The sequence below is a fragment of the Myotis yumanensis genome, unplaced genomic scaffold, assembly GCF_028538775.1.
Source record: "Myotis yumanensis isolate MYYU_CA2020_CCGP unplaced genomic scaffold, mMyoYum1.0.hap1 SCAF_18, whole genome shotgun sequence".
Taxonomy (NCBI): Eukaryota; Metazoa; Chordata; class Mammalia; order Chiroptera; family Vespertilionidae; genus Myotis; species Myotis yumanensis.
In genome coordinates, this window is record NW_027223769.1 from 23,261,141 (window position 1) to 23,287,560 (window position 26,420).

Below are 26,420 nucleotides of genomic sequence, written 5' to 3' on the forward strand. Positions count from 1 at the left end.
GAAACATCAATGAGAGAGAATCAGTTTGGGTCCCTCCTGCACGCCCCCTACTGGGGATCAAGCCCACACCCGGGCATGTGCCCTGACTGGGAATCTGTGACCTCCTGACTCATGGGTTGATGTTCAGCCACTGAGCCACACTGGCGGGGCAAGATTGTATTTATTTTAATTCTACACTTACTTGTGTGACTGTTCTGTATTCCCCACTGCCTTACCCAAGAGGGCAATGACTTTTTGTCTTGCTCACTCCTGTACCCTCGGTACCTGGCTGCCACTTGTTGAATGATTGGAATGTTCTCCCTGCTGCCTGGATTGTGAAGCTCTTTCTATCCCCAGCATGTGCTTGAATCCAGGGTTTTGGCACCCTCCTCCTGCCTGTGACACTGGCCTCTGCTGCTTCTCCCAGCACAGACCTGCTTTTCCTCCTCCCTCCATGTCCGCCAGCCTGCTGTGCCCAGGAAACATGAAACCAGCTGAAGCCAGTGTAGGTAAGCAGTACACTTAACCTCCCAGCACACGTTTCCAAACCCAACTGGCTTCATCAGGCTTGGGTGAAGTGGTTCAGGGCCAGGTGGGGTGTCCATGCTCACTGTCCACCTTTGGATTAAGGAAACAGGAATGATGGTGCAAAGGAGTTGGGGGAGGCAACTGATATACCCTAAATACCTCCTGTATCAGAGAACACCCCAGAGGGGAAGGGAAGAGGGACATGGGCCAAAAAAATGGGGAGGTTCTCCCACAAGAGGCTCCAAGAAAGGAGCTTCTCTCTGCTTCCAGTATTTCTGTGGATCTGCCATTGGTTCATGTCTCTCTCCATCACTCCTGCTCCATCCTGTGGGCCACCTCCACAAACATCTGAGGCAATCCTGGGGGCCATTCCCAAAATTCAGGGGTCTGGGGCTGGACTCTGCAAGGACTGCAGCCAGAACCATAGTGTTTATTCTTCACTCAGGGAGCCTCAGGCTGTCACACAGGGGCACCTATTGGTGGTGGTGGGAGGGTGGCTAGTCATAGAAATCACAGGGTATCAAGTATTGCACATGGTCCTTTTATTTTCTGCAGCAAAAATGGTTCTTTCATGCAGACCTAGAGCCTTGGGTCTGCAGAAAACTGTTTATAGACATGAGCATGACAATGATTAGTAGCAATACTGGGATAGTGGTTCTACACAGATGGTGCTCAGGTGTAGGGCTCCAGGCAGAAATGTAACGTGGGCATTGAGTCACAGGCTGGCACCTAAGTGAGTTCCAGTTACTGCTGAGTTAGGAGGAGAAATGGGGCTATTTAAAGGTCCCAAGATTCCAATGTCCGTGTGGCAGATGGAGATCTCCTGGCTGGACGGATACATCTGGGTGCGGGGGAGACGCTTCCAAGTGGAAGCCACCCCTACCCTCAATTCTTCACATCTCCCAGGCGGAGCTGGGCAAAGGAAGTGGCCAGCTGCAGCGCCTCCTGCAGGCAGCCCACATTCTTGCCTGTGGCCTGAGCAGACACATCTTTGCCACCACCTTTGCCATCCATCAGGCCTGACACCTGCTGCACCCACTCACTGGCTTTCAGGCCCCGGTTGGCTGCATTCTGGAAGACAGGAAGGAGAAGTGGGAGTCAGGACAGAGGATGGAACTGAGGGAGGCACTGAGAGGGGAGGGAAAGAAAAAGGATGGGGGAACCACAGTCACCCACTCCTGCCCTGGGTGATGCTGTCGAGGCTGAGGCAGACCCTACAGCGGTACCACGGTTAAGATAGGCATATTGAGCGACAAAACCAGGTATCAGCCAGCAGTTAAACACATCCACCAGGAGAGGGCTTGACAGTAAGGGATGCTGGAGGGGACCAACAGGAGGGCAGGAGAAGGGCTATTTCTTTGCCCTGGTCAGTGTGGCTCAGTTGGTTGGAGTGTCTTCCCGTGCACCAAAAGGTGGCAGGTTTGATTCCTGGCCAGGGCACATACCCAGGTTGTGGGTTCGATTCCCAGTTGGGACACATGTGGGAGGCAGATGATTGATGTTCCTCTCTCCCTCACCCTTCCTGTCTTTAAAATCAATTTTTTTAAAAGAGAGAAGGGTGTCTGTGGCTTTTCTAATGGGGGTTGCACAAACACACTTGGGGGTTGGGCAAACAACCGTAAGAACTGAGCTCCCTCAGAAAAGCTACAGACCCCCACTGGCACAGGGCTGCAGGGTATTCTGACCTGAGGGACTTGACACAAGCACGTGATCTTGCCAGCCTCATTATCCACTGTGAAGAGCATGGCCGACGTCTGTGGGGAATGCGTCTTGAAGAGCTTCAAGGCTTCGTTCAGGGCCTGTGGGAGAACCTGGCATCAGGCCATGGCCCTGGAGAAGGGGCCAGGCTCCCCATAAGCACAGCGAGTTTGCAGAGCTCAGTTCTCGGAGCTTTTCCTCCCCCCTCTCTTTGCCCCCCCACCTTCCTAGACCAGGTGCTGGTCCTAGCTCTCCAATCACCAGATCTCTCCATGGCTTAGCCTAACCTCAATCCCAGAGAATGGGCCCTCAGATGACCACTCCGCTCTGAGCCACAAAACTCAGACTGCAGCCACCAGAGGGTTGATGATCCCCCGAGAGGAGACAAGTAGCGGATAGGCACCGAGCAATGCCTGGAGACCCAGCCCCTGGAGCCCTGCCCCTGGGTTGCCTTGGCTGACGCGCCGCTCTCCATCTCCAGGATGACGAGGGGCTGGTTGGGGTTGCTATCAATGAGCTGCTTTGTCTTCTCCAGCACCTACAAGGGAGGAAGGTCCATTAGAGAGGTGTCAGGTCCCAGGCCCAGACTGACACCCAGACAGCGGTCTTTCCTGGGTAAATCCTCTTGGTTCCCTTCCAGCCACCAGCTCTGCCAGGACTCACTCGCTTCTGGACATCAGCTTTGCTAGCCCGGTCGAGGTCATCCATGATCTTCTTCAGGGATTTGAGAGTCTCCCGGAATTCATCCTTCTGCCATTGGGGGATGACTGCAGTGGCCAGGGCCTGGAACCAGCACCAGAAGACCATTCAGATATGAACCACAAGGAGCTAGGATGTGAGGTTCCAGCCCAGCCCACCCCACTCTTCTAGCTTTGAACACTAAAGTCCTCCCTGATTAGGGGGAGACCAGGATGGCGGCGTAGGTAAACACCGGAGACCGCTGCCGCAAACAACCATTTCAAGGATACAACTAAAAGACTGAACGGACATCACCCAGAACCACAGGAAGGCTGGCTGAAGAGAGACTCTACAACTAGAAGGAAAGAGAACAGCAAATCGAGGCTCAGAGGCGGCGCAGTGTGGAAAATACAAAGGTACCGAGGTGCGCGAGCAAAGCGGGCTGGTGGCTGAGGGCGCGGTTGTCGTTTTCTGTCGGGAGTGAGTCTCAGACTCTGGGCTCCAGATCCGGGCGAGTCTCTAGGGACCCAGACTCAAACGGGAGAAGCGGGATTATCCGGCATCAGTTGGAATCTGAGGGCAGCTTTCTCTCCGAAGTTTGCAGGGGCTGCCGGGGTTCTGAGAAGCAGAGCCTCTGGGAACGGGACTGAGCGTGGCCATAACTGCTCCCTCCGCCCGCCCTGTGGATCCCGCCCCGCCCAAAGCCTGCGCACAGCCATTTGCCGATCGCCTCAGGCAAAGGCTGGATTAGCGCCTCCCCAGAAGGCAGACGTTTTCCATACAGCTGATTCCTATAGCCAGTCGGCCTGGTGGTCAAACCCCTCTAGTGTTAACTACAACAATTAAGGCTTGGCTAGAACAAGACTGCGCACAGAGACCACAAGGGGGTGCACCAAGAAAGCATAAAAGATGCGGAGACAAAAAAACATGACAGAAATGGAGGATATGGAGCTAAGAATCGCAATTTTGAGGGCTTGCCATAAATTTGTGCAGAACCTCACGAAAACTAATGAGACCCTCGATGCTACGATAAAGAAATTAGAAAGTAAGCATACACGGACTGAAATAAAGAATATTATACCCAATAGCAGACCAGAGGAGCACAATAATCAAACAAAAGATTCGACAAAAAACACCCAATTGGAAAAGCAAAATGAAAAAAGAATCCGAAAGTGTGAAGATAGTGTAAGGAGCCTCTGGGACAGCTTTAAGCGGTCTAATATCAGAATTATTGGAGTGCCAGAAGATGAGAGACAGCAAGATATTGAAAACCTATTTCAAGAAATAATGGCAGAAAACTTCCCCCATCTGGAGAAAGAAATGGACTTACAGGTCCAAGAAGCACAGAGAACCCCAAACAAAAGGAATCCAAAGAGGACCACACCAAGACACATCATCATTAAAATGCCAAGAGCAAAAGACAAAGAGAAAATCTTAAAAGCAGCAAGAGAAAGAGGCTCAATTACCTACAAGGGAATACCCATACGACTGTCAGCTGATTTCTCAACAGAAACTTTGCAGGCCAGAAGGGAATGGCAAGAAATATTCAAAGTGCTGAATACCAAGAACCTACAACCAGGATTACTTTATCCAGCAAAGCTATCATTCAGAGTTGAGGGTCAGATAAAGAGCTTCACAGATAAGGAAAAGCTAAAGGAGTTCATCACCGCCAAACCAGTATTATATGAAATGCTGAAAGGTATCCTTTAAGAAGAGGAAGAAGAAGAAAAAGGTAAAGATACAAATTATGAACAACAAACATGCATCTATCAACAAATGAATCTAAGAATCAAGTGAATAAATAACCTGATGTACAGAATGAACTGGTGATTATAATAGAATTAGGGACATAGAAAGGGAATAGACTGACTATTCTTGGGGGGAAAAGGGGTGTGGGAGATGCGGGAAGTGACTGGACAAAAATCATGCACCTATGGATGAACACAGTGGGTGGGGAGTGAGGGTGGAGGGTGGGGTGGGAGCTGGAAGGAGGGGAGTTATGGGGGGAAAAAAGAGGAACAATTGTAATAATCTGAACAATAAAGATTTAATTAAATAAATAAATAAATAAATAAATAAATAAATAAAGTCCTCCCTGATTAGTGTCCAGAAGGAAAGAGAAAACAAAAAAATGGTATTGCAGTCAGTCACTTATGAATAACCACAGCACTTCATTTTTTTGTTAATCCTCACCTGAGGATATTTTTTCCATTGATTTTCCGAGATAGTGGAAGGGAAGAGGGAGGTGGAGGAGGGGAGCAAGAAAGAGAGAGAAACATCAATGTGAGAGACATCGATTGGTTGCCTTCTGCAGGTGCCTTGACCAGGCTGGGGATCAAACCTGCAACCAGGTATGTGCCCTTGACCGGGAATGGAACCTGAGACCCTTCAGTGCGCTGAGCCACACCAGCCAGGGTTAACTACAGCAGTTTTAACAAGCAGGACTGGAGAGAAAGAGGCAGAATAAAGAGATGGGAACCCTGTAAGACCTGGTCCCTACCAAGCAGTGAACACAGCCTGTGAAGGGCTATTGGAAGTCCCCGAATATTAACGAACACCGGAAACTGGAAACTGGGCACCCACAGCACCTCCCCAAACTCCCTCCACACCAGTGTGCACTCATGCTTGGGACGGGCCCTCCTGCTACTGGCACTGGGGGCAGCAGGCAGGTTCCGGGATCCATGGACTCCCTATTGCAAGGCTGCGTGACAGCAGAAGTCAGTCCCAAGGCCCACAGCACTGAGAGCCAAGACTTGAGGGTTCAAGAAAGGGTGTGTCTGGTCACCAGGCCTAGGATCCAGCACTGAGCAGGCCCTGAGGAGCGGGAAGCTGCCCTACCTCTCCAAGGTCAGCGATCTCCCTCTGCACGTCCTTGTTGGGCGAAGTCTGGGCCTTCACTTTGGCCTCCATGACAGAGAGAGACTTCTTCAAGCTCTCTGCTTTCCTGAGGGCCTGGGAGGGGACAGTCAGAGCTGTAAACTCCAGGTGCCTTTCAGCTTCACTATTCTGTCTATAAACAACTGTGGCCAACACTGACGGCAGGCGATGGAACAACACATCCCTGAGACACCAGAAGTTTCTCTTCCTTCAGGGAGCAAGTGTTTGCAGCCTCTTGACCCAAAAAGGAGCACCTTCCTCATATGCCTGACCAGGGGAAAGGCTGCACTAGCTCAGGGTCGGGGGGTAACCGAGAAGTCATAAGTTAGGAGGCTTCAGCACACATCAGGCACAAGCTAGTCCCCACCCCACACAATTGTTCCCATCTCAAACTAGGCACGTACCCCCAGGGGGATGTGGGTAAGTGCTGGGGACACTGGAAATCACAGCAAAACCATGGCTAACCTTCCTAGACACATATATTACTGGGAACAAGGTGGGATTTGCATGTATTGCACAGATTAAAAGTAAGATAGCTATGAAGTCTTCTGCACCGGTGGCTTGCTTCTGCCAGGTAACTGGGGACATTTGGGGGCAGCCCTGTACTTCCTGCTTCTGACTGCAGCAGCCACATCACCATCTGTGGATCTGCAGACTAAGCTCTTCTTGCCCTGTTCCATTTAAGCCACGAACCACCCAATCTGCTCACCTTCTGGGCTTCAGCGCCTGTGACAGCCACGATCCTCCGGATGCCCTTGGCAATCGCTTCTTCACTCACAATCACAAAAGCTCCCGCGTGACTCGAATTCTGCAAGTGACTGATGGCAGAACACAAAGCCCGTGGTTATGAGGAAGCCCAGGTGCCCTGGTCCCCACTGCACCCCTGAAGCCCGTGGCTCTGCAGCCCTGAGCCCTTCGAGGTCAGTCCTAGGGAAGCTCCCTAAAGGGGACAGTGGGAAAAGGCCCTGCATGTTTAAAGGAATTTCAGAATCCAGCTTGGCCAGGAAGGGGCTGAGAGCTCTGTGACACTAAGCAAGACGCCATGTTTCTGAGCCTGTTTTCTCATGTATGAGTAAGTGTTATGCTCCCTCACAGGGCTGTCGGGAAAATCAAATGAGATCAAATGAAACTGTAGTCCCTAATACCCAATACTATATAACTGCTGGCAGGCTCTACATTCATTCACGTTTTTGGTTCCCTCTGGTGGAACATAAGCTACATTCTTCTATCCCAGTTCACTAGTTGAGAATATTGGAGATTAATTTAAAATCCTACAACCCTTTAAACAAACAGGCTTTGTTCCCTGTTGCTCAGAGAACCTCAAATTCTCATTATCTCTCAGTCATCCTGGGAGGCACAGAGCCTTTGAAAGCTGCTTTCTGTGCTCTAAAGAGTGTTGTGCAAAGTGTCAAGGCAGAATTAGGCCTGGAACCTGGTCCCCATATACTCCCTCATCCTCCACATGCTCTCCTGCTCCCTGCCTGCCTGAGGCCTGCAGGAGGTCCTGGAGAGCCCTACCAAGGCCCAAATGTTTCACCAGGCTTCCTTCAGAAGCAGGAACTTCCCAGGTCACCAGAACCATCCCCGGAAGACCCCAGGGAGGTACCAGGTGCTATGGAGGAATTCAAGTTGGCGGAAATAAGTGGCTATCCCAAGCCAAAATGAGCTGGGCCTACCGTGGGGCCTGACTCGGGCTGAGACAATGAGATTAACAGCTCAGATGCTGTTCAAGCAGCAAAGGGAGTGAAGTGAGGCCCCCGGAAGGGAAAGGGGCTGGGACCAGACCAGGAGCTGGATGAGCACTCTATGGCCTTGCTGAATCCTGAATTCACAGGCCAAGAATCCCAATGCTTATGGGATCAGCACAGGAAGAAGAGCAAACAGTGTGTGGGAAGTGCCTCACACTGCCATGCTGGGATTCTTGGGATGCTGATTGCCAACTGCGCTTCTGGGGCTTTGTTCAAACCTTAGATAAACTACAGTTGGTCTGGGACCTATATCCACCAGCAGTAATGCCACTGGCCCCCCTACTGCTCCCCGAGGTACTCACGTTCCCCCACAGAACTCAACAGAAGTGAGTGAGCCAGCAGGACCGGAGGGGTCGTCTAGCAGCTTGGACACTGGGACCCCAATAGAGACGACGCGCACAGGGTCAGGATAGGTTTCATCGAACACAGCCCGCAGGCCCTGGATGGCTTTAGCTGCTGCCAGGGGACAATCCTGGGTATAGACGGGCTGCGGGGAAAGAAGACAGAACAGAGGCTGGGAAAGGTCTCTGGAGGTCAGCAGGGAGCACTATGACGACTGTGGTCCTGCAGGCAGAGCTCTGGGTTTCTAATCCCGGCTCTGCCTGCCCACAGCCTCCTGAAAGAAGGTACTATGTATAGTTGAGGGAATCAAAACAGAAATTTCCAACAATGTCTTGTTAAACTGTGAACAAATCTTACATGGATGTGCTTTATGTAAAACAGACGTACTAGAAGAGCTCTGGTTGTCCTAAGCAGGGAGCGGAGCAAGGACCTCTCCCTGCCGCTCCCCAGAGGCCCTCAGACTCTCTGCTGAGCACCAGCACTGCCCCCACTGAGCACAGTTTGAGAATCACTGCTTTAAGCAAACCTGCGTGCGGGACAGAATATGGTACGATGGAGCGAGAGCATTTGGGTTGACACTCTGTGGACAGAAAGTGATGGTGCAGGAAGGAGTGAGGTTCATGACCCAACCTACCTTGGCTGCCTCAATCATCTCATTAACAATCTGCTCAGCCTTCTTGATCTGTTGGGTGGACATGGCTCCCTTGGCAGTGAAGTCAAACCGAAGGCGGTCAGGCGCAACCAGGGAGCCTCTCTGGTCAGCTTCCCCAAGCACGGAGCGCAGGGCGAAGTTCAGAATGTGGGTAGCTGTATGGTTGCTCATGACAGGTCTACGTCGGGGCTGTAAAGAGAGGCAGCTATGGAGGGATCTGCAACAGATTGCTGGTTGTCCCCCAATACTTGCTCTCCCCATCTTCCCAAGTACTAGAATTTTCAGTTAGACACATGGCTGCCCAGAATAGACTACGTTGCCTAGCTTCTCTTGCAGCTACGTGTAGCCGGGTGATAAGTTCTGGTTAATGAGTTGTAAGCATACCCTTCACGGGAAAGGGCATGTCTTCCCCCTGCCTAGAACAGGAGTTGGTAAACCTGGCCTATGAGCCAAATCTGGCCTGTCACCCATTTTCATAAATAGGTTTATGAACACAGCCACACTCATGTGTGTACGTATCGTCTATGGTGCTTTTGTGCCACAACGACAGAGTTGAGTAGTTATGATAGATACAGTTATGTCCCAAAATGCCAGAAGTATTTACAATCTGGCCCTTTCTAAAACAGTGCCGATCCCTGACCTAGAAAACCAATCTGATAGCTACCTTCTTGGACCATGAAATCAAGGGCAACTCCCCAGGAATGATGGCAAAGCAACAAGCAAGGAAGGAAAAGCTGGGCCCAATAACTTTGTGGGGCACAGCCTCTATATAAGCCTGGACTTTTAGGTAAGAAACACATTTCTATCTTGTTTAAAGTCACTGTTATTTTGGAGCTCTGTTACATACAATAGAATCTATTTCTTTTGTTGTTAATCCTCACCCGAGGATATTTTTCCCCATTGATTTTTAGAGAGAGTAGAAGAGAGGGAGAGGAAGAGAGAGAGAGAGAGAAAGAGAGACATTAATTGACTTTTGCATGAGCCCTAACTGGGGCTGGGGATGGAACCTGCAACTCAGGTACATGCCAGGTCTAAAATCGATTTCTTTCTTTTTTAAAAAAATATATATTTTATTTATTTTTTACAGAGAGGAAGGGAGAGGGATAGAGAGTTAGAAACATCGATGAGAGAGAAACATCAATCAGCTGCTTCCTGCACACCCCCTACTGGGTATGTGCCCGCAACCAAGGTACATGCCCTTGACCGGAATCAAACCTAGGACCCTTGCCAAAACTGGTTTGGCTCAGTGGATAGAGCGTCGGCCTGCGGACTGAAAGGTCCCGGGTTCGATTCCGGTCAAGGGCATGTACCTGGGTTGCGGGCACATCACCCGTGGGAGATGTGCAGGAGGCAGCTGGTCGATGTTTCTCCTCCATCGATGTTTCTAACTATCTCTCTCCCTTCCTCTCTGTAAAAAATCAATAAAATATATTAAAAAAAAAAAAAAAAAAAAAACCTAGGACCCTTGAGTCCGCAGGCCAACGCTCTATCCATTGAGCCAAACCAGTTAGGGTTAAAATCAATTTCTTAATTAATACAGGATCCTTGGGTTCTGAAGGAATATTTGAAGTTAACCTGGAGAAAGGCAATTCATGAAAACAAGTCTATAGGATCACAATGGAAATCACTGTGGTCTGACATGGGAACATATATATAGATTTAACTCTCATTCATCCCTTATGTTTATGGACCAATTTATAGCAAAGGAGGAGATGAACAGTAAATACATCAAATCACTGTGATGTACAGTCATGTGCTGCACAATGATGTTTCAGTCAATGACAGGCCACATATACAACAGTGATATACCATGCAGCCTAGATGTGTAGTAGGCCATAACATGTAGGCTTGTGTAAGTGCACGCTCTGATGTTTGCACAATGATGAAATCACCTAACAACGCATTTCCCAGAATATATCCCCACTGTTAAGTGGCGTATGACTGAACTTTAAAATACCTTATAACTTTATATGTCAATTATACCTCCATAAAGCTGAAATTAAAAAAAAAAAAAAAAAAAAAAGGATGCCCTGGCCAGGTACCTCAGTTGGTTAGAGCATGGTCCCAAAATGCTAAGGTTGCAGGTTCAATCCCTGGTCAGGGCACATACAAGAATCAACCAATGGATGCAGAAATAAGTGGAACAACAAATTGATGTTTCTCTCTCTGTCTCTCTCCCTTCCTCTCTCTCTCAAATCGATAAATTAAAAAGAAAGAAAAAAAGAGGTGAGTACTAACCAGATTCAATGCTGACCAGCATAATTCAACTCACCTCATCAATAAACAGTCGGACCTGATCCCCCACTTTCAGGTTGCCATAGATTGTTCCTATGTGTAGCACATACCCTCCTCGCACCTGAGTATTCTTCACTGTAAACTCAGTTTTCTGAAGGGAGTCAAGAAGGAGACCAATAAATAAACCAACAAATGTATATACACCATTAATGCCATGTGTTTGTTATCTATACATAACATGCACCATTGTGTACACATTTACATTATATGCACACGCCATCTTATATATGGACCCATATGTAACTAGGACACTCATCCAAGACCACAGAGTCAGCAGTGGCAGAGCTAAAGGCTGAGACTCTGACAAGGATGCCTGCCCCCCCGAGCTGCCTCTCCCTATTTTAGGAGGAAAGCACAGAGGAACCGAGGGTCAACCCAGGCATCTGGCGGTGAGGATCCTGCTACAAGGGGACCTCATGGCTATGAAAGCAACATGGTGCAATAAGCAGCTCCCTCAGCTTCAGAAATACAGACTGTGGAACACAACCCAAAAATCAGGGTGTCCGCTCCCCAAGGCCGAGTGCTGAGGAGCCAGCAAAGCCACCCCGGACCAGGCCTGGCACTTTGTCAGACCCCCTCTCTGCTAACAACGAAGCAGGCATGTTGGCTCACGTCTTCACTGCTGTCATCGACCTTCACCAGGTAGCCTTCGTCGTAGATCTGCCCTCCTTGCTCAGCATAGAAACAGGTCTTGTCCAGCACCACTCCACACTCCTGGCCTGTGGACACTTCGTCCACGAACATCTTATCCCTGCGCAGAGCCATCACTGTAGCCACTGTGCTCTCAAACGCTGCACAGGAGGGGAAGCAGGGTCAATGACTTCGGTCACACGTTCTTACCAGGCTTTAGCTGCATTCTATTTCTCAGACTCTCATTGGGGCCTAATTATCTAATTTTGTTTGAAAGCAAGCAAACTCCACGAAATCACCAGACTCCACGAAAAGGCTTAACACACTGGCTTCCCACCAGAGAATGCAGCATTCACAGGGTGTCCAAATTGGCCTGGTTTGCTTGGACCCAAGGGTTTCCCGGGATGCGAGACTTTCAGTGTCAGCACTGGGACAGTTCTGGGAAAACTGGGGCAGCTGGTCACCCTAACTCAGCTACTGAGCAGAAACTCGGTGAATGTGATGAGTAGTTCTTAAACAGTAGTAATAAATCCCCTACTTCAAGGTCAATTCACAAAGAATATACTCTTTTGTGAGCTTGCTTGGATAGATTTAGATATCTCTGCTGGAGCAAAAGAGGAAAAACGTAGTGCCTGTTTGATTTTTTATAACTTAGAATATTACTATCCCCAATGCCAAATTCAACAGCCACCGTGAATCATATAATGTGCATTTCCTGATTTCCTATTAGATATTACAATGAGAGGCAACTGGGTGAAGAGTACAAGGAATCTCCCTGTAAACTAAAAACAAAACACTCCCTATGAACCTAGAATTACTTCAAGAGGGTTAAGAAAGCCAGCCAAGAGTCTCTGAGTATGAAATTACACAGCGTGACTATACGGCACCGACGGAGAGGCTACCACAGACACCCTAGGTGTCTCTTGCAAACCCCCCAGACAAGCTCAGTAACATACCGTAGCTCCCACTGGAGTCTGAAAGGTAACTGTACTTTGGAGAGTCGTCTGTAGCCTCCAGACTCTTTCCCCGAAGCTCTTCGATAGCATAAATGTCCAGCATAATGTGGTCTTCCCCTCCAGCTCCCTTGCCCTGTGACTTCAGCTGCCAGTAAGAGAAGCAAGCACAGTTACCCTAACGCAGAAGAACTCAAAGCTGCTCAACTATGTCCCATGTCAAACTCTAGAACAGGGTTTTCCATCTCAGCAGGTAATTCTTTGTTATGGGGCCGCCTATGCACCGTAGGGTGAGCAGCATCTCTGGTTTCCACCCACTACACGAGCAGCATGCCCCTGTTGTGTGAACAACAACGTGTTCAGACATTATTGCCACTGCCCCCTGGGGGCCAAAATGCCCCCAGCTGAGACCCACTGGTCTAGGGAAAACGGGATTTCAAACACTTTAATAGATGGAAACTCTTCCTTGCTTTGCAGCCAGGTCCTGCCTTGGTAGGTGCTGGGTCCCTGCTCACTCCCCGAAGTCTTTACCTGGGCCAGCTTCCTCTCCTCTTCAAAGCCGTCCATATCTACCACCAGGCCCTTCTCTTCTGCAATCAGACCGGTGAGATCCACTGGAAAGCCATAGGTGTCATAGAGCAGCCAGGCAGTGTCCCCTGCACAGCACGAAGGAAGTGTGTCAAGTAACGTGGACGGCCCCTGCCTTTCGCCCCCAAGCCCTTCCCAGGAGGACCTGACAGTGACAGAGGGATTAAAGAGACAAGGTGAGTACTGGGTCTATGCACTTGTCAGAAAAGCCGTCAAACCTTTTGGAAATGACTTGGAGGAAGCACAAGAAGTCTCCCAGTGAAGTTCTGTTTCTTAACCTAAACAAGTGTTCAGTTTGTGAAATTCATCAGCCTTTCCCCTTGTAAATTATATCATATTTCAAAAAGAAAAAAACTTTTAGAATTAATTTGTTCTGCCTGGTAAAAAAATAAAGCAATTTTCAAAAACCAGTATGTATTATATATTCCTATTTTTGCTGGAAAACACACACACACATATACATTTGTATGCAAATAGAGAATCGTCCTGAATACACCCAGCCCTTAAGAGCTGTTAACTCTGAGAAACATATTTGGGAAAAAGGACTTTCACTTTTACTTGTATGTTGTTTGGATATTTTATCATAATAATGTATTTTATAATTTTAATATAAACCCCATTTTACACCACAAGCAGTCTAACCAAGCCATGCTCAGCCTCTGGAGGCATGGGAGTCCCCTGTCCGTTTGTGAAAAAAGGGCTTGCCTCTTCCAGGAAGACAAAACAGCCTCGTTGGAGAAAGGAAAAAACTAAACTGGTCCTCACCGGGAATGGTCTTGCTGTCTCCCAGGCTCTGAATTTTCCTGTCCAGGATGCGACGCCCCCTGCTGAGAGTCTTGAGAAATTGCACTTCCTCTTCATTAATGATGTCCTTCACCATATCTGGGTCCTTCTTTAGTTCAGGAAATGCATCTCCCTGGCAAAGAGGAAACAGAGATGTGGGCCCAAGGAACCAGGGACTATTCCATGACCCCCTCTAAAAATGCTCATTAACAGTATGCTACCTCCCTCCCGGGCCCCCTCAAGGTATGTGCTTGGTATAGAAGAAGCAAACGGGGAAATAGACCTACCAGGGACTGGACGACGACGTCTACTAATGTAGCAAAAAAACCCTTGCTGGCATTGAGTTTCTCATGGGAGTATCGCACAGCCCGGCGAAGAATCCGTCTCAACACATACCTATAAGAGGTAGAACCCAGTCCTCCGTTAGATATGGTCCAGCTGAATATTTTGTAGTAGTTCTTTGGAATTCAACCCAACTTTTTGTCTTTCTCTTTCAAAGCCTTTCTTTTATCCTATGATTGCTACTTTTTGCATTCCCCAAGCTCATTAACATGAATTCCAGCACAAAACTCAGTAACATATCCACAAATATGCATCAAGGATGACCTGGGGTAATCGTAGTTTGTTTTCCCGACCTCAGAGATGGAGGCAAGTACAGACCAAATGGTGGACTTGATTCCCCCATCCCAGGCCCTGCCTGTCAGTAAAGAAGTTGACTGGAGCTAGTCAAGACCTACCCCTATCCCACTGCTGCCAATATTCTATCAATCTGTATCATCTGTACTTAGCAGCAAAGAATTAATAAAGTGACAACTCTTTAGTGTGATCTGAAACTCCCTTCATCCCTAAACAAAGTTTCCCGCCAACTACCTAGAAGACAAAGAGAACAATAAAACATAGCTCTAAGTTCCACAGAGTCCTAACATCGCCCCACGTGTAACATACCCCCGCCCTGTGTTGTCAGGTCGGCCGCCATCGGCTAGAGCCACAGTGATGGTCCGAGCATGGTCAGCCAGCACCCGGTAGGCCATGTCAATCCCATCAGCATCGTCAGCACCAACTTTCCCAGTGTATGGCCGGGCACCTGTGCCCTACAGATAAAATCCAGGAGGCAGCACATGAGGAAACAGCCTTTCTGGCCTTGCCGTGCCCTAGGACAGCGGTTCTCAACCTGTGGGTCGTGACCCCTTTGGTGGTCGAACGACCCTTTCACAGGGGTCGCCTAAGACCATCTTGCATATCAGATATTTACATTACGATTCATAACAGTAGCAAAATTACAGTTATGAAGTAGCAACGAAAATAATTTTATGGTTGGGTCACAACATGAGGAACTGTATTTAAAGGGCCAGAAGGTTGAGAACGACTGCCCTAGAAGGTTCCAAGAGGACTGAGGGGCATTAGGAGAAAGAACGAACCTCTTGCCAAGAAAGGTGAGAGCAGTGGGACTAAAGAGCCGCCAGCCAGCCCCTTGCTCTCCACAAATTAGAGTGCCTTGTGCCCAGAGCCTTGTGTTATTAACAGTAAAGTTGGCAAGATGGTCACAGGACCCTCAGCTGGCAAAGCATCTGGTTATTCAACTTTTGACAGCACTGCTAAGAGCCCAGCCTGAAAACTTCCACACAAGTTGGCAGTGTTTGCAAAGGGCCAGTACCTTCTGAATGGCTTCAAAGTAAGGGACAAAAAGGTCAGTGTCGTAGTTGGACATCTTATTCTGCAGCACAGACACCAGTCGCTCCAGGCCCATCCCTGTGTCAATACTTTTCTTAGGAAGAGGTTTCAGAGTTCCATCGGTTTCCCTGCATGATCAGAGAAAAAGGAAGTTGAAATGAGGACTCAGACCTCTCCCTGCCAATTAAAACTCATTTACACAGCAGCTTGCAGATGGAGACTTTTTGTCATTTGCCCCTGCCTGATTTGGGGGAGGAGGGGAGTGAAGGGAGAAAGGTAAGAAGTACTCTGGGGTCCATCTAGAAGGGAGGCAAAGCTTCAGAAAAATTAATTTTTTCTAGCAGGTTTGGCTCAGTAGATAGAGCATTGGCCCACGGACTGAAGAGTCTTGGGTTCCATTCTGGTCAAGGGCATGTACCTCAGTTGCAGGCTCTATCCCCAGTCCCAATTGGGGTGTGGGTGGGAGGCAACCAATCGATATGTCTCTCTTACATAGAAGTTTCTCTCTCTCTGTTTCTCCCCTCCCTTCCACTCTCTCTTAAAAAAAAAAATCAATGGAAAAAATTATTCTTGGTTAAGGACTAAAAAAAAATAATTTTTCAAAAAAATAAAATAATGGCCCAAATGACATTACAGAAATAGCCTTCAAGTAGGTATCATGGGGAATAAAGCTCACTTATAAAAGAACAGCCCCAGCTCTGACCCAGAGATCAGCGGGAAAACCTGAGAAATAAAAGAATGGCCACAAGATGCCATGATGCCTTTGGTGCCTGCATTAGCACTGCCCCACAGTCCCCAGAGACCAGGATGAGAAGACAGCTACACGCCTGATTCCTCTTTCTCTGTGCAGCCCAAGGACATAAAACCAAAAACCCAAACTTCCTTTGTCCTAGACCTGTTTGACACCATTACATTTCCGTAAGAAATAAACTTTTATATGAAGAATAACACTGTCGAAAAAGATACACACAGGGCTACAGAAATATGAGAAAAGCCTGGGAGAGTATATATGGGACATCTCAGCAGGAATGGTCCACGTCCCCAAGGCCACCTGTTATACTGGATGAACACGAGGTTCCAGATCTCCAGCACGTTGGGGTCATCCTGGTTGACAAGATGTGCAGCATCCCGCCCTCCGATCCGGTCATAGTGGATCTCACTGCAGGGACCGCACGGGCCTGTGTCACCCATCTCCCAGAAGTTATCCTTCATGTTGCCGGGGAGGATTTTGGCGTCATCCACCCTGCACACAGTGGGGAGGATAAGCCCGGTTATAACCACGGACAGGATTTAGCACAGACTTTAATCCGCTGCAAAAAGAGATCCTTATAAATTTCTACAAAGATGGACCACTCTCTGGCAATTACTAATGCCAAGCCTACATACAGACCCTGCTAAAGAGGCAGAACATGATTCTTCTCAAGAGTGATAACAATAGGATACAAAATATACATATGCTCCAAACATGACTAAATAAAAATATGCAAAGATATGGATAACACCTAGAAAGGAACACATTAAAAATGGAAACCTTGCCCTAACCAGTTTGGCTCAGTGGATAGAGCGTCAGCCTGCGGACTGAAGGGTCCCAGGTTCAATTCCGGTCAAGGGCATGTACCTCGGTTGCCGGCACATCCCCAGTAGGGGGTGTGCAGGAAGCAGCTGATCGATGTTTCTCTCTCATCGATGTTTCTAACTCTCTAACCCTCTACCTTCCTCTCTGAAAAAAAAAAAAAATCAATAAAATATATTTAAAAAAATAAAGGAGACTTGAAGGTTGAGTGACATCGACTGCATATAAAGAGGAGCAAAAATATAACCAGGCAAAAAAAAAAAGGAAACCTTTATGCTGCATACAACTAGAATCTAAGCAAATATTTTCTTGACAAATGGTTCTTCATTTTAAAAAATGACTATATGACAGTATGTGTTAAAAAAATAAAAAACCCTGCTGATTAAAGTTACCTCTCAATACCCTAATTTAGTCATCTATATTTTACCTTAAAATGATACCAAAAAGAATCTAATAAGATTAAAACATTTAAAAATAGCTGACTGCTGAAAGTTGCTTAGATAATAAAGCAATCCAAAAAGATTGTGCTTACTTAATAAACAAAGCACAGACACAGAGAAAGCCAAGTTAAACAGGACTCAAGAAGTCAAGGTCAGTATTTAAGTTTCACATATGTTACTGCCCAAAATGCCCAAGTACATTAGACTATAGAGTCTAACCAAGTAGGAATTTCAGGCCACGCACAAGGGGAAGCTGGATGGAATAATATACCTGAAGTAAAAGTTAAAAAAGGAAAGAAAGAAAGGCTGCATTGCTTAAGTGTAGTAAAAAGTTATGCAGTAGCCCAGCTGGTGTAGCTCATGAATGAGGAGGTCGAGGTTCAATTCCTGGTCAGGGCACATGCCCAGGTTGTGGGCTCAATCCCCAGTAGGGGGAGTGCAGAAGGCGACCGATCAATGCTTCTCTCATCATTGATGTTTCTATCTCTCTCCCTTTCCCTTCCTCTCTCTGAAATCAATAAAAACATATTTTTAAAAAAGATAGGCTTGTGCTCGCTTCGGCAGCACATATACTAAAATTGGAACCATACAGAGAAGATTAGCATGGCCCTGCGCAAGGATGACACGCAAATTCGTGAAGCGTTCCACATTTAAAAAAAAAAGATAAGCTTAGCCCTAGCTGGCTTGGCTCAGTAGAGAGCGTCGGCCTGCAGACTGAGGGGTCCCAGGTTCGATTCCAGTCAAGGGCACATGCCCGGGTTGCGAGCTCCATCCACAGTAGGGGGCGTGCAGGAGGCAGCCAATCAATAAGTGATTCTCTCTCATCACTGATGTTTCTATCTCTCTCTCTCCCTCTCCCTTCCTCTCTGAAATCAATTAAAAAAATTTTAAAAAGAGAAGAAAAATATCCTTGGGTGAAGATTTAAAAGAAAAAAAAGATATTAGCTTAAGGCCATTGATAGTATTTTTTAAAAAAAAGCTATGTACTAAAGAACAGAGTTCAGTAAAAAGAACAAGAAGATGAGACAAGGACACCATGGGCACCCCAGCTGTCTACAGGGTACATCTCTCCACAGATTCCTTTTGATACAGCACTTCACAAATTCTATTCAGTCTGAAGCACAGAACACATACAGCTCATCTATCATGTTACCTTTTATGCTACATGATTTTACTTTAGAATTATATTACATTTTTAAAAACCCAAATGGCTTTTACTACTCCTCTCCTGCATCCCTAACCAAGCTCTCCACCCCTCCTCATTCCACATCCCCAAATAAAAAACAAAAAACAACTTCCTTTGTCCTAGACCTGTTTGATGCCATTACATTTCCATAAGAAATAAACTGTTTCATATTAAGAATATCACTCTGGCCGAAATCGGTTTGGCTCAGTGGATAGAGCGTCGGCTTGCGGACTGAAAGGTCCCAGGTTCGATTCCGGTCAAGGGCATGTACCTGGGTTGCGGGCACATCCCCAGTAGGAGATGTGCAGGAGGCAGCTGATCAATGTTCCTCTCTCATCGATGTTTCTGACTCTCTATCTCTCTCCCTTCCTCTCTGTAGAAAATCAATAAAATATATTAAAAAAAAAAAAAAGAATATCACTCTGTTGAAAAAGATACACATAGGGCTACAGAAATATGAAAAAGGCCTGGAAGAGTATATATGGGATATCAAACTATTAACAATGGTTAATCTTAGAAAACTTCTAATTCCTATTTTTTTTTTAAAATATATTTTATTGATTTTCCACAGAGAAGAAGGGAGAGGGACAGAGAGCCAGAAACATCGATGAGATAGATCAGCTGCCTCCTGCTCGCCCCCCAGTGGGGACGCGCCCGCAACCAAGGTACATGCCCCTGACCAGAATCGAACCCGGGACCCCTGAGTCCGCAGGCCGACGCTCTATCCACTGAGCCAAACCGGTTCGGCTCTAATTCCTATTTTTACATTTCTATGTAGTTTGGATTTTTACAACACGTGAATTATATGCACAATTTCTAAAAATATACAAAAATTTAAAAATATGACTTTATGTTGGCTTTCCAAAATAGAATGACCAATCAAACCTACTAAGAAACAATGTGGGTACCAAAAGATAATTACTCACAGTCACCCCACCTCCATCATGAAATGGGAAATGGCAATGTACTCCGAGTCCTAAAAGCCTACTCTGGCACCAATCACTTTACTCCTCCATTCTCATCAAATGTGAGTTGCAGTCTTACCCCAAGTTTTGCCAGATCTGTTTGCACTCCAAGTCGGGTTCTAAGCCAGCTGCTTCATCCCCACCAAAGTAAGTAACATAAAGTCTTTCCACCGGAATGCCAAACTCTTGGGTGAGAAGTTCCAGAGCCATCTTACATGCCAATTCCTACAAAAAGGAACGAAAAGGAAGATGTGGAACATGGCCAAGCCAATGTTTGGTTTATTCTATTTAGTATGAGGACAGTAAGTCCAGATCCTGAGAACACAGATAGAAAACAACAACATCTTTATTATATACTCAGCAGATACCCGGGCAGCATGGTTCAGTGGTTGAGCATCGACCTATGAACCAGGAGGTCATGGTTCAATTCCTGGTCAGGGCACATGCCTGGGTTGCAGGTTTGATCCCCAATGTGGGTGTGCAGGAGGCAGCCGATCAATGTTTCTCTCTCATCATTGATGTTTCTATCTCTCTCCCTTCCTCTCTGAAATAAATAAAAATATATTTTTAAAAATAAACTCAGCAGAATTCAGGATTGATTATTGACTTATGAAAGAAATCCAAATGTGAACTGTAATCATCAAATTATAGGTATTGCCAGCAGGAAGTCTTAAAATATCATTTAGAAGATTTACTCCTAAGTGACAAGCAAAATTAGAATCTGCTTCCCTCAGTGGTAATGACTATTTTGCTCAAAACCCCAACAGACCTCCTGCTTTGATCTTACCTTGAAGTAATCTCCAAAAGACCAGGATCCCAACATCTCAAAGAAGGTGTGATGATAGACATCCTTGCCCACGTCGTCAAGGTCATTGTGTTTGCCCCCGGCCCGGATGCATTTCTGGGTATTGGCAGCTCTGCTCAGCTTTGCCATGGGGTGAGACGGATCAATAGTGTTCAGGAAGATGGGTTTGAACTGAAAAAAAGAAGGGCACATTTCAACTTTTAAAGAGCTGTAGGTAGACTAGGTGGCCACACACTGACAGGAAGAGAGAACACACAAACTGTTCCATTTGTGATTTTTTTTTTTAATATATTTTATTGATTTTTTACAGAGAGGAAGGGAGAGAGATAGAGAGTTAGAAACATTGATCAGCTGCCTCCTGCACATCTCCCACTGGAGATGTGCCCGCAACCCAGGTACATGCCCTTGACCGGAATCGAACCTGGGACCGTTCAGTCTGCAGGCCGACGCTCTATCCATTGAGCCAAACCGGTTTCGACCCATTTGTGATTTAATTAGCCAGGAATAGAGAAGCTTCTCAGAGGCAGGTGGCCCTGCAAGGCTACAGCAGGGCAACCTATCTTGGAGCAGCTTCTCCCCGATTCTAGTTCTCTAATGGTCCCCACCAGTAACACGACCCGTGCAGGAGAAAGGCCTGCCAGATCTAAGGTAACAGCCAAAGGTGGATGCGCTGAAACGCAAATCTGACAGTCAGGGTTTGTATCATCTTTCTGGAAGAACTTATTCTAAAAGTGATGGACTGGCGCCCTAGCCGGTTTGGCTCAGTGGATAGAGGGTTGGCCTGTGGACTGAGGGTCCTGGGTTCGATTCTGGTTAAGGGCACATGTGTGGGTTATAGGCTCAATCCCCAGTAGGGGGAATGCAGGAGGCAGCCGATCAGTGATTCTCTCTCATCATTGATGTTTCTATCTCTCTCTCCCTCTCTGAAATCAATAAAAATATACATATATTTTTAAAAAGCGATGTACTAGCTTGGTAGTAAAGGTGAGAAGGAAGAAAAAAAATTGAGACCTTCATTAAGAGAGTAAAATCAACATGACTGGATGTGTAGGAAGACAGTATCTATCACCTTGCTTTGGTATACCATTGTTATATGTGTAACTCTATCTTATTTTTCCCACTAGACCTCTCCAATTTGGTAACTACCAGCCACTTGTGAATATGTAAAATTGAGTGAATTAAAATGAAATAATTAGTAATTATAATTTTTTTTTTAATCCTCACCCGAGGATACTTTTCCATTAATTTTTAGAGAGAGTGGGAGAGGGAAAGACAGAGAGAAACATCAATGTGAGAGAAACACACCGATTGGTCGACTACTGCATGTGCCCTGACCAGGGCCTGGGCCGGGGAGGAGCCTGCAACTGAGGTATGTGCCCTTGACCAGAATCAAACCCGGGACCCTTTGGTCGCAGGCCAATGGTCTTATCCACTGAGCCAAACTGTCTAAGGCAATAATTATAATTTTTTAAAAATGAAAATTTTTTCTTTTTAAAAAATATATTTTTATTGATTTCAGAGAGGAAGGGAGAGGGAGAGAGAAATAGAAACATCAATGATGAGAGAGAATCATTAATTGGCTGCCTCCTGCACACCCCCCACTGAATGCCCAGGAGCCTGCAACCTGGGCATGTGCCCTGACCAGGAACCGAACTGTGACCTCCTAGTTCATAGATCGATGCTCAACCATTAAGCTATACTGGCCAGGCATCATCATTGATGTTTTCCTCTCCCTCTCCCTTTCTCTCTGAAATCAATTTTTAAAAAAAGAGAGAGACTATAAAAACCCCAATAAAACTGCATGTCCTAGAATGAGGATGAAAGCAAAGCTTTGAAAGAATCATGAAGCACTGACTTGTTTTATAAAGAAAAAACAAAGATAATGAAGATATGAAGGAGAAGCGCAATAGTTAACAGCTCTCTTCAGGGCTCAGTCAGGTTAACCCAGCTTCTTATTCTAAGAAAACAGCTTTTTCCTTAGGGGAAAACAAAGGCAAACTTAACAGACTAAACACAGGATGAAACTGTTTACCCATGTCCTGCTTTGACTTGGCCTGACATTTTTACTTTCAGTTGCATTTTTCTTGAGAGGCATACAAGTTTTATCTGTGGATATTGGAGCCTCTTATCACAACTAAAAATAATAGCTAATATTTGAGTACCTACTCAAATACTGTGCTAAACATTTTTAGTGCATTAACTTTATTTACGCCTTTCTTCAATCTAAAGGCAAGCACTATTATTATTCAACGACATAAAGTAAGTTCCACAAGACAACACAGTGAGTGACAGATCCGGGATTCTGTTGGACTCCGAGAGCCTTGCTTTTATCACTGCTCTGCTGCCTCCTATGTGGACAAATAGCCAGAAAGAAGGGAGAAAAGCCTTACCTGGTTCATGCCCGCATTGGCAAAGAGCAAAGTGGGATCATCCAATGGGATGGTAGCAGATGAGTGAACATAGGTGTGCTCATTTCTCTTGAAGAAATCTATAAATCGCTGCCGAATTTCACTTGCTGTGAGGGTTGAGTCCATCTTGAAAGTAACCCTACAGAAAATAACCAAAGAAAAAAATGAGGAAAAAACTAAGAGATAAGTAGGCATTACATAAGACTCCTGGCTTCTTAGGCCAAGTCAAAGCAGGACACGGGTAAACGGTTTGATCTAAAACCTCTCTGTTGCCCTAGCTGGTTTGGCTCAGTGGCTAGAGCGTCAGCCTACAGACTGAAGGGGCCCAGGTTCGATTCCAGTCAAGGGCACATGCCCGGGTTGCGGGCTCAATCCTCAGTGGGGGGTGTGCAGGAGGCAGCCGATCAATGATTCTCTCTCATCATTGATGTTTCTCTCTCTCCCCCTCCCTTCCTCTCTCTAAAATCAATAAAAACAGCTCTAACCGGTTTGGCTCAGCGGATAGAGCGTTGGCCTGCGGACTCAAGGGTCCCAGGTTCGATTCCGGTCAAGGGCATGCACCTTGGTTGCGGGCACATCCCCAGTGGGGAGTGTGCAGGAGGCAGCTGATCGATGTTTCTCTCTCATCAATGTTTCTAACTCTCTATCCCTCTCCCTTCCTCTCTGTGAAAAATCAGTAAAATATATTTTAAAAAAATAAAATAAAGTCAATAAAAACATATTTTTAAAAAATTTTTTTAAAGGTTGTATACAGTGAACATGAAACTCTCTCAGATTTTGCTTTAACCAATTTCAATTGATTTATTCACAACTCAATCAACTCATTATTCAAACAAAAGCCCTTTGATCAAAAAGATGGTGAAACACTGGTTGATAGAGCCAAATCAATAGCTGACTGCAATTTCTACAGGCGAGGACTTTGTGTCCATGGTAAGGAGTCAAGGCTGGGGTTTTTCGAAACTCTGTCACACCGCATTCTTCCTTACCCCTTCTCATCGTGCTCTCAATGAATCTCAATAAAGGTGACAAAGATGAATCTACGGAGGCAATTCTGCGCGGCACCATGTTAGCTGTTTTGCAGTGTTCACTGCTCGCCCTGTACATGGGCTACCTGAGGCAAGTAGGCAGGAACTTTCCATTTCTGCTTCTTCAGCCAACTTACTGAGTGCGTACCATGGTACTAGGAACCAAGGTGAATGGGTCTATGTCTTTAATGGGGAGACCGTCATACACAGAAATAACCTCAGTATGATGTAAAAGAATCCACTACATTGGACAGTAATAAGCCCAATAAAGCCTGGGGCTGTTAAAAACCGTGTCCCCACCACCACCACCACTCACTCATCTGCGCAATATAAAGAAGCTGGCAGCCCTGACCGGTTTGGCTCAGTGGATAGAGCATCGGCCTGCGGACTGAAGGGTCCCAGGTTCGATTCGGTCAAGGGCATGTACCTTGGTTGCGGGCACATTCCCAGTAGGAGGTGTGCAGGAGGCAGCTGACCCATGTTTCTCTCTCATCGATGTTTCTAACTCTCTATCCTTCTCCCTTCCTCTCTGTAAAAAAATCAATAAAATATATTTATAAAAAAAAAAAAAAAAAGCTGGCAGGCTCTATGGGCTACAGAGGCAGGTGCTCAGATCCCACTTCCTGGCAGGAGCTGTGAGTCCTGAGCACCCTAAGTGACACCAGCCTTCAGGGACGTTTCCCCAAGCCCTTCATCTGCCAGGTCAGCTACCCATCCTACTCCCACGCTTCCCCTCTTTCTAATTTCTCATGCTGGATCTCTTAAATTCAGAGACTTATCTAAGGAAGCCTCCTCCTGGTTGATCAGATTCTCCTTGTTTTATTCTCCCAGCCCCGGGCCCCTTCCTTCAGTCTCGTGCCTTTGCTGGCTTGTGTGAGCCACCTCCCCATCAGCCTGCCAGCGCCACACCAGTGGGCACCATGCCTGGTTTTTGCTCCCCGCGACAGGTGTATCCTCAGCATCTAGAAGAGTGGTCGCTAACAATTTCATAACCAGGTATGAATAAGTCTCTAAGAGCAAACTCGGGATGAACTTAAAAGCACACCAGGAAACGCAGACTGTCCGAGAAAGGAACAGCTGAACATGATGGGGCCCGGACCGCTGTCAGTTCTTCAGCTAATTTTAAGAATTCAGAGAACGTGCCGAAACCGGTTTGGCTCAGTGGATAGAGCGTCGGCCTGCGGACTCAAGGGTCCCAGGTTTGATCCCGGTCAAGGGCATGTACCTGGGTTGCGGGCACATCCCCAGTGGGAGGTGTGCAGGAGGCAGCTGATCGATGTTTCTCTCTCATCGATGTTTCTAACTCTCTGTCTCTCTCCCTTCCTCTCTGTAAAAAATAATAAAATATAAAAAAAAAAAAAAAAAAAAAAAAAAAAAAAAAAAAAAAAAAAAAAAAAAAAAAAAAAAAAAAAGAATTCAGAGAACGGTTCATACAGATTCCACCCTGGACCACCAACGTTCCGCTCACCCCTAGGAGATACAAACTTAAGAGAAAGAAAACCTCCGCTTTGGGTGGGTAGTCAATGGCAACCGGGATCCTCTTAAGAGCTTGGTCCTCGTTCAGGCCACCGGAGGCCGCTCCACTCCAGCGCTCGGCTGCCGTGTCCGCTGCCCGGGCCCCGGCTCCCGCCCAAGGTCCAATTTCAGAGGCCTCGCGAGGCCTGGCCAAGCAGCCAATGCGGCCGCTGCGCTCGCAGACGCCGGCCCTGCCGCCCTCGCGGTAGATTTCCAAGGCTGCCTGCTTCCCCCGAGGGTCACCGGGCCTCACTCCTCGCTCAGCCCACCGCCAGCGGCCCGCGAATACCTGTGGGCGCACACTGGGCAGATGCACAGCCAGAAACCACCGCCGGCCGCAACGCGCAGCGCCCCGCCCAATCAGAGCGCGCAGATGGAAAGCGCCCCACCGCGCCTCACCTCTACGGGACTTCATTGGTCAATGGGTATGCCAATCAACCCGGGCTTCTCAGCGGGTTTCTGGGAAGGCAGCTCTAAACTGGCTGATGCAACGGCGGGGAAAGAAGGAAAGGGGTGCGTCACGTGACAGAGTAGGGTGCGGACTCCCGGGTGCTGACGTTTTGGTTTCCATAGAAAAAGTCCCAATAGCTGACATGGTTAATAAGGGGAGACGGTGACATGTGTTTGATACAAGTCACAGCTCTTGATATATAGTTTTGATCATTTTAGTTACAGAATGGTATGTAGTCCTGAAAGATTCCGGTATAATGTGCCCATGGATACACTTGTCCTTGTCACTTTCTTGGATTTAGTTGTGGAAGAAGTAATTCAATATTGAATTTCGCATCTGCCCCTTGATTTGCCTTTGAAAAACAACAGTTAATATTTACATGTGAGGTATATTGTATTAAAATTTTCACAGAGATGACTGGCCTGGCCGGTGTGGCTCAGTTGAGCTTCATCCCAGGCACCAGGAGGATTGTGGTCAAGGCACATGGCCAGGTTGGGGGCTAGATCTCCAGTAGGGGGCGTGCAGGAGGCAGCCCGTGGATGTTTCTTTCTCATGGATGTTTCTCTCTCCCTCTCCCTCCCTCTGAAACAATAAAGACATATTTTTATAATTTCATATAGATTATTTCTA

General features: G+C 46.9%; 1 protein-coding gene and 1 non-coding gene across 4 annotated transcripts; one reads left to right on the top strand and one right to left on the bottom strand.

The window, feature by feature from the left end:
- Positions 1–1,032: 1,032 nt before the first annotated feature.
- AARS1 (alanyl-tRNA synthetase 1) lies at positions 1,033–25,675 on the bottom strand. 3 transcript variants are annotated; one of them, XM_070399092.1, is made up of 21 exons: positions 25,629–25,675; positions 22,782–22,938; positions 20,374–20,562; positions 19,666–19,811; positions 16,474–16,665; positions 15,406–15,550; positions 14,697–14,842; positions 14,039–14,147; positions 13,734–13,884; positions 12,912–13,036; positions 12,384–12,528; positions 11,410–11,588; positions 10,775–10,888; positions 8,485–8,691; positions 7,811–7,995; positions 6,470–6,578; positions 5,722–5,835; positions 2,869–2,988; positions 2,657–2,743; positions 2,193–2,306; positions 1,033–1,578 (listed from the first exon to the last, which is right to left on the bottom strand). In XM_070399092.1, exons 2-21 carry the CDS (start codon positions 22,923–22,925, stop codon positions 1,393–1,395), a joined length of 2,907 nt encoding a protein of 968 aa, XP_070255193.1. In that variant the 5' UTR covers positions 22,926–22,938; positions 25,629–25,675; the 3' UTR covers positions 1,033–1,392. The 3 variants fall into 3 exon arrangements, with proteins under 3 accessions (XP_070255193.1, XP_070255192.1, XP_070255194.1); XM_070399091.1 differs by lacking the exon at positions 25,629–25,675 and adding an exon at positions 25,326–25,618; XM_070399093.1 differs by lacking the exon at positions 25,629–25,675 and adding an exon at positions 23,786–24,104.
- On the top strand, positions 17,984–18,089 carry LOC138997486 (U6 spliceosomal RNA). The gene has a single exon (XR_011468950.1). It is a non-coding gene; the product is annotated as a U6 spliceosomal RNA (small nuclear RNA).
- Positions 25,676–26,420: the final 745 nt, after the last annotated feature.

Coding starts and splice junctions, on each gene's coding strand:
- AARS1 (XM_070399092.1), bottom strand. CDS start 22,925: ATGGACTCAACCCTCACAGCAAGTGAAATTCGGCAGCGATTTATAGAT. Junction 14,843..15,405: donor ACTTTGAAGCCATTCAGAAG/GTACTGGCCCTT, acceptor TTTTATCTGTAG/GGCACAGGTGCCCGGCCATA. Junction 13,885..14,038: donor ACGTCGTCGTCCAGTCCCTG/GTAGGTCTATTT, acceptor CCTCTTTGCCAG/GGAGATGCATTTCCTGAACT.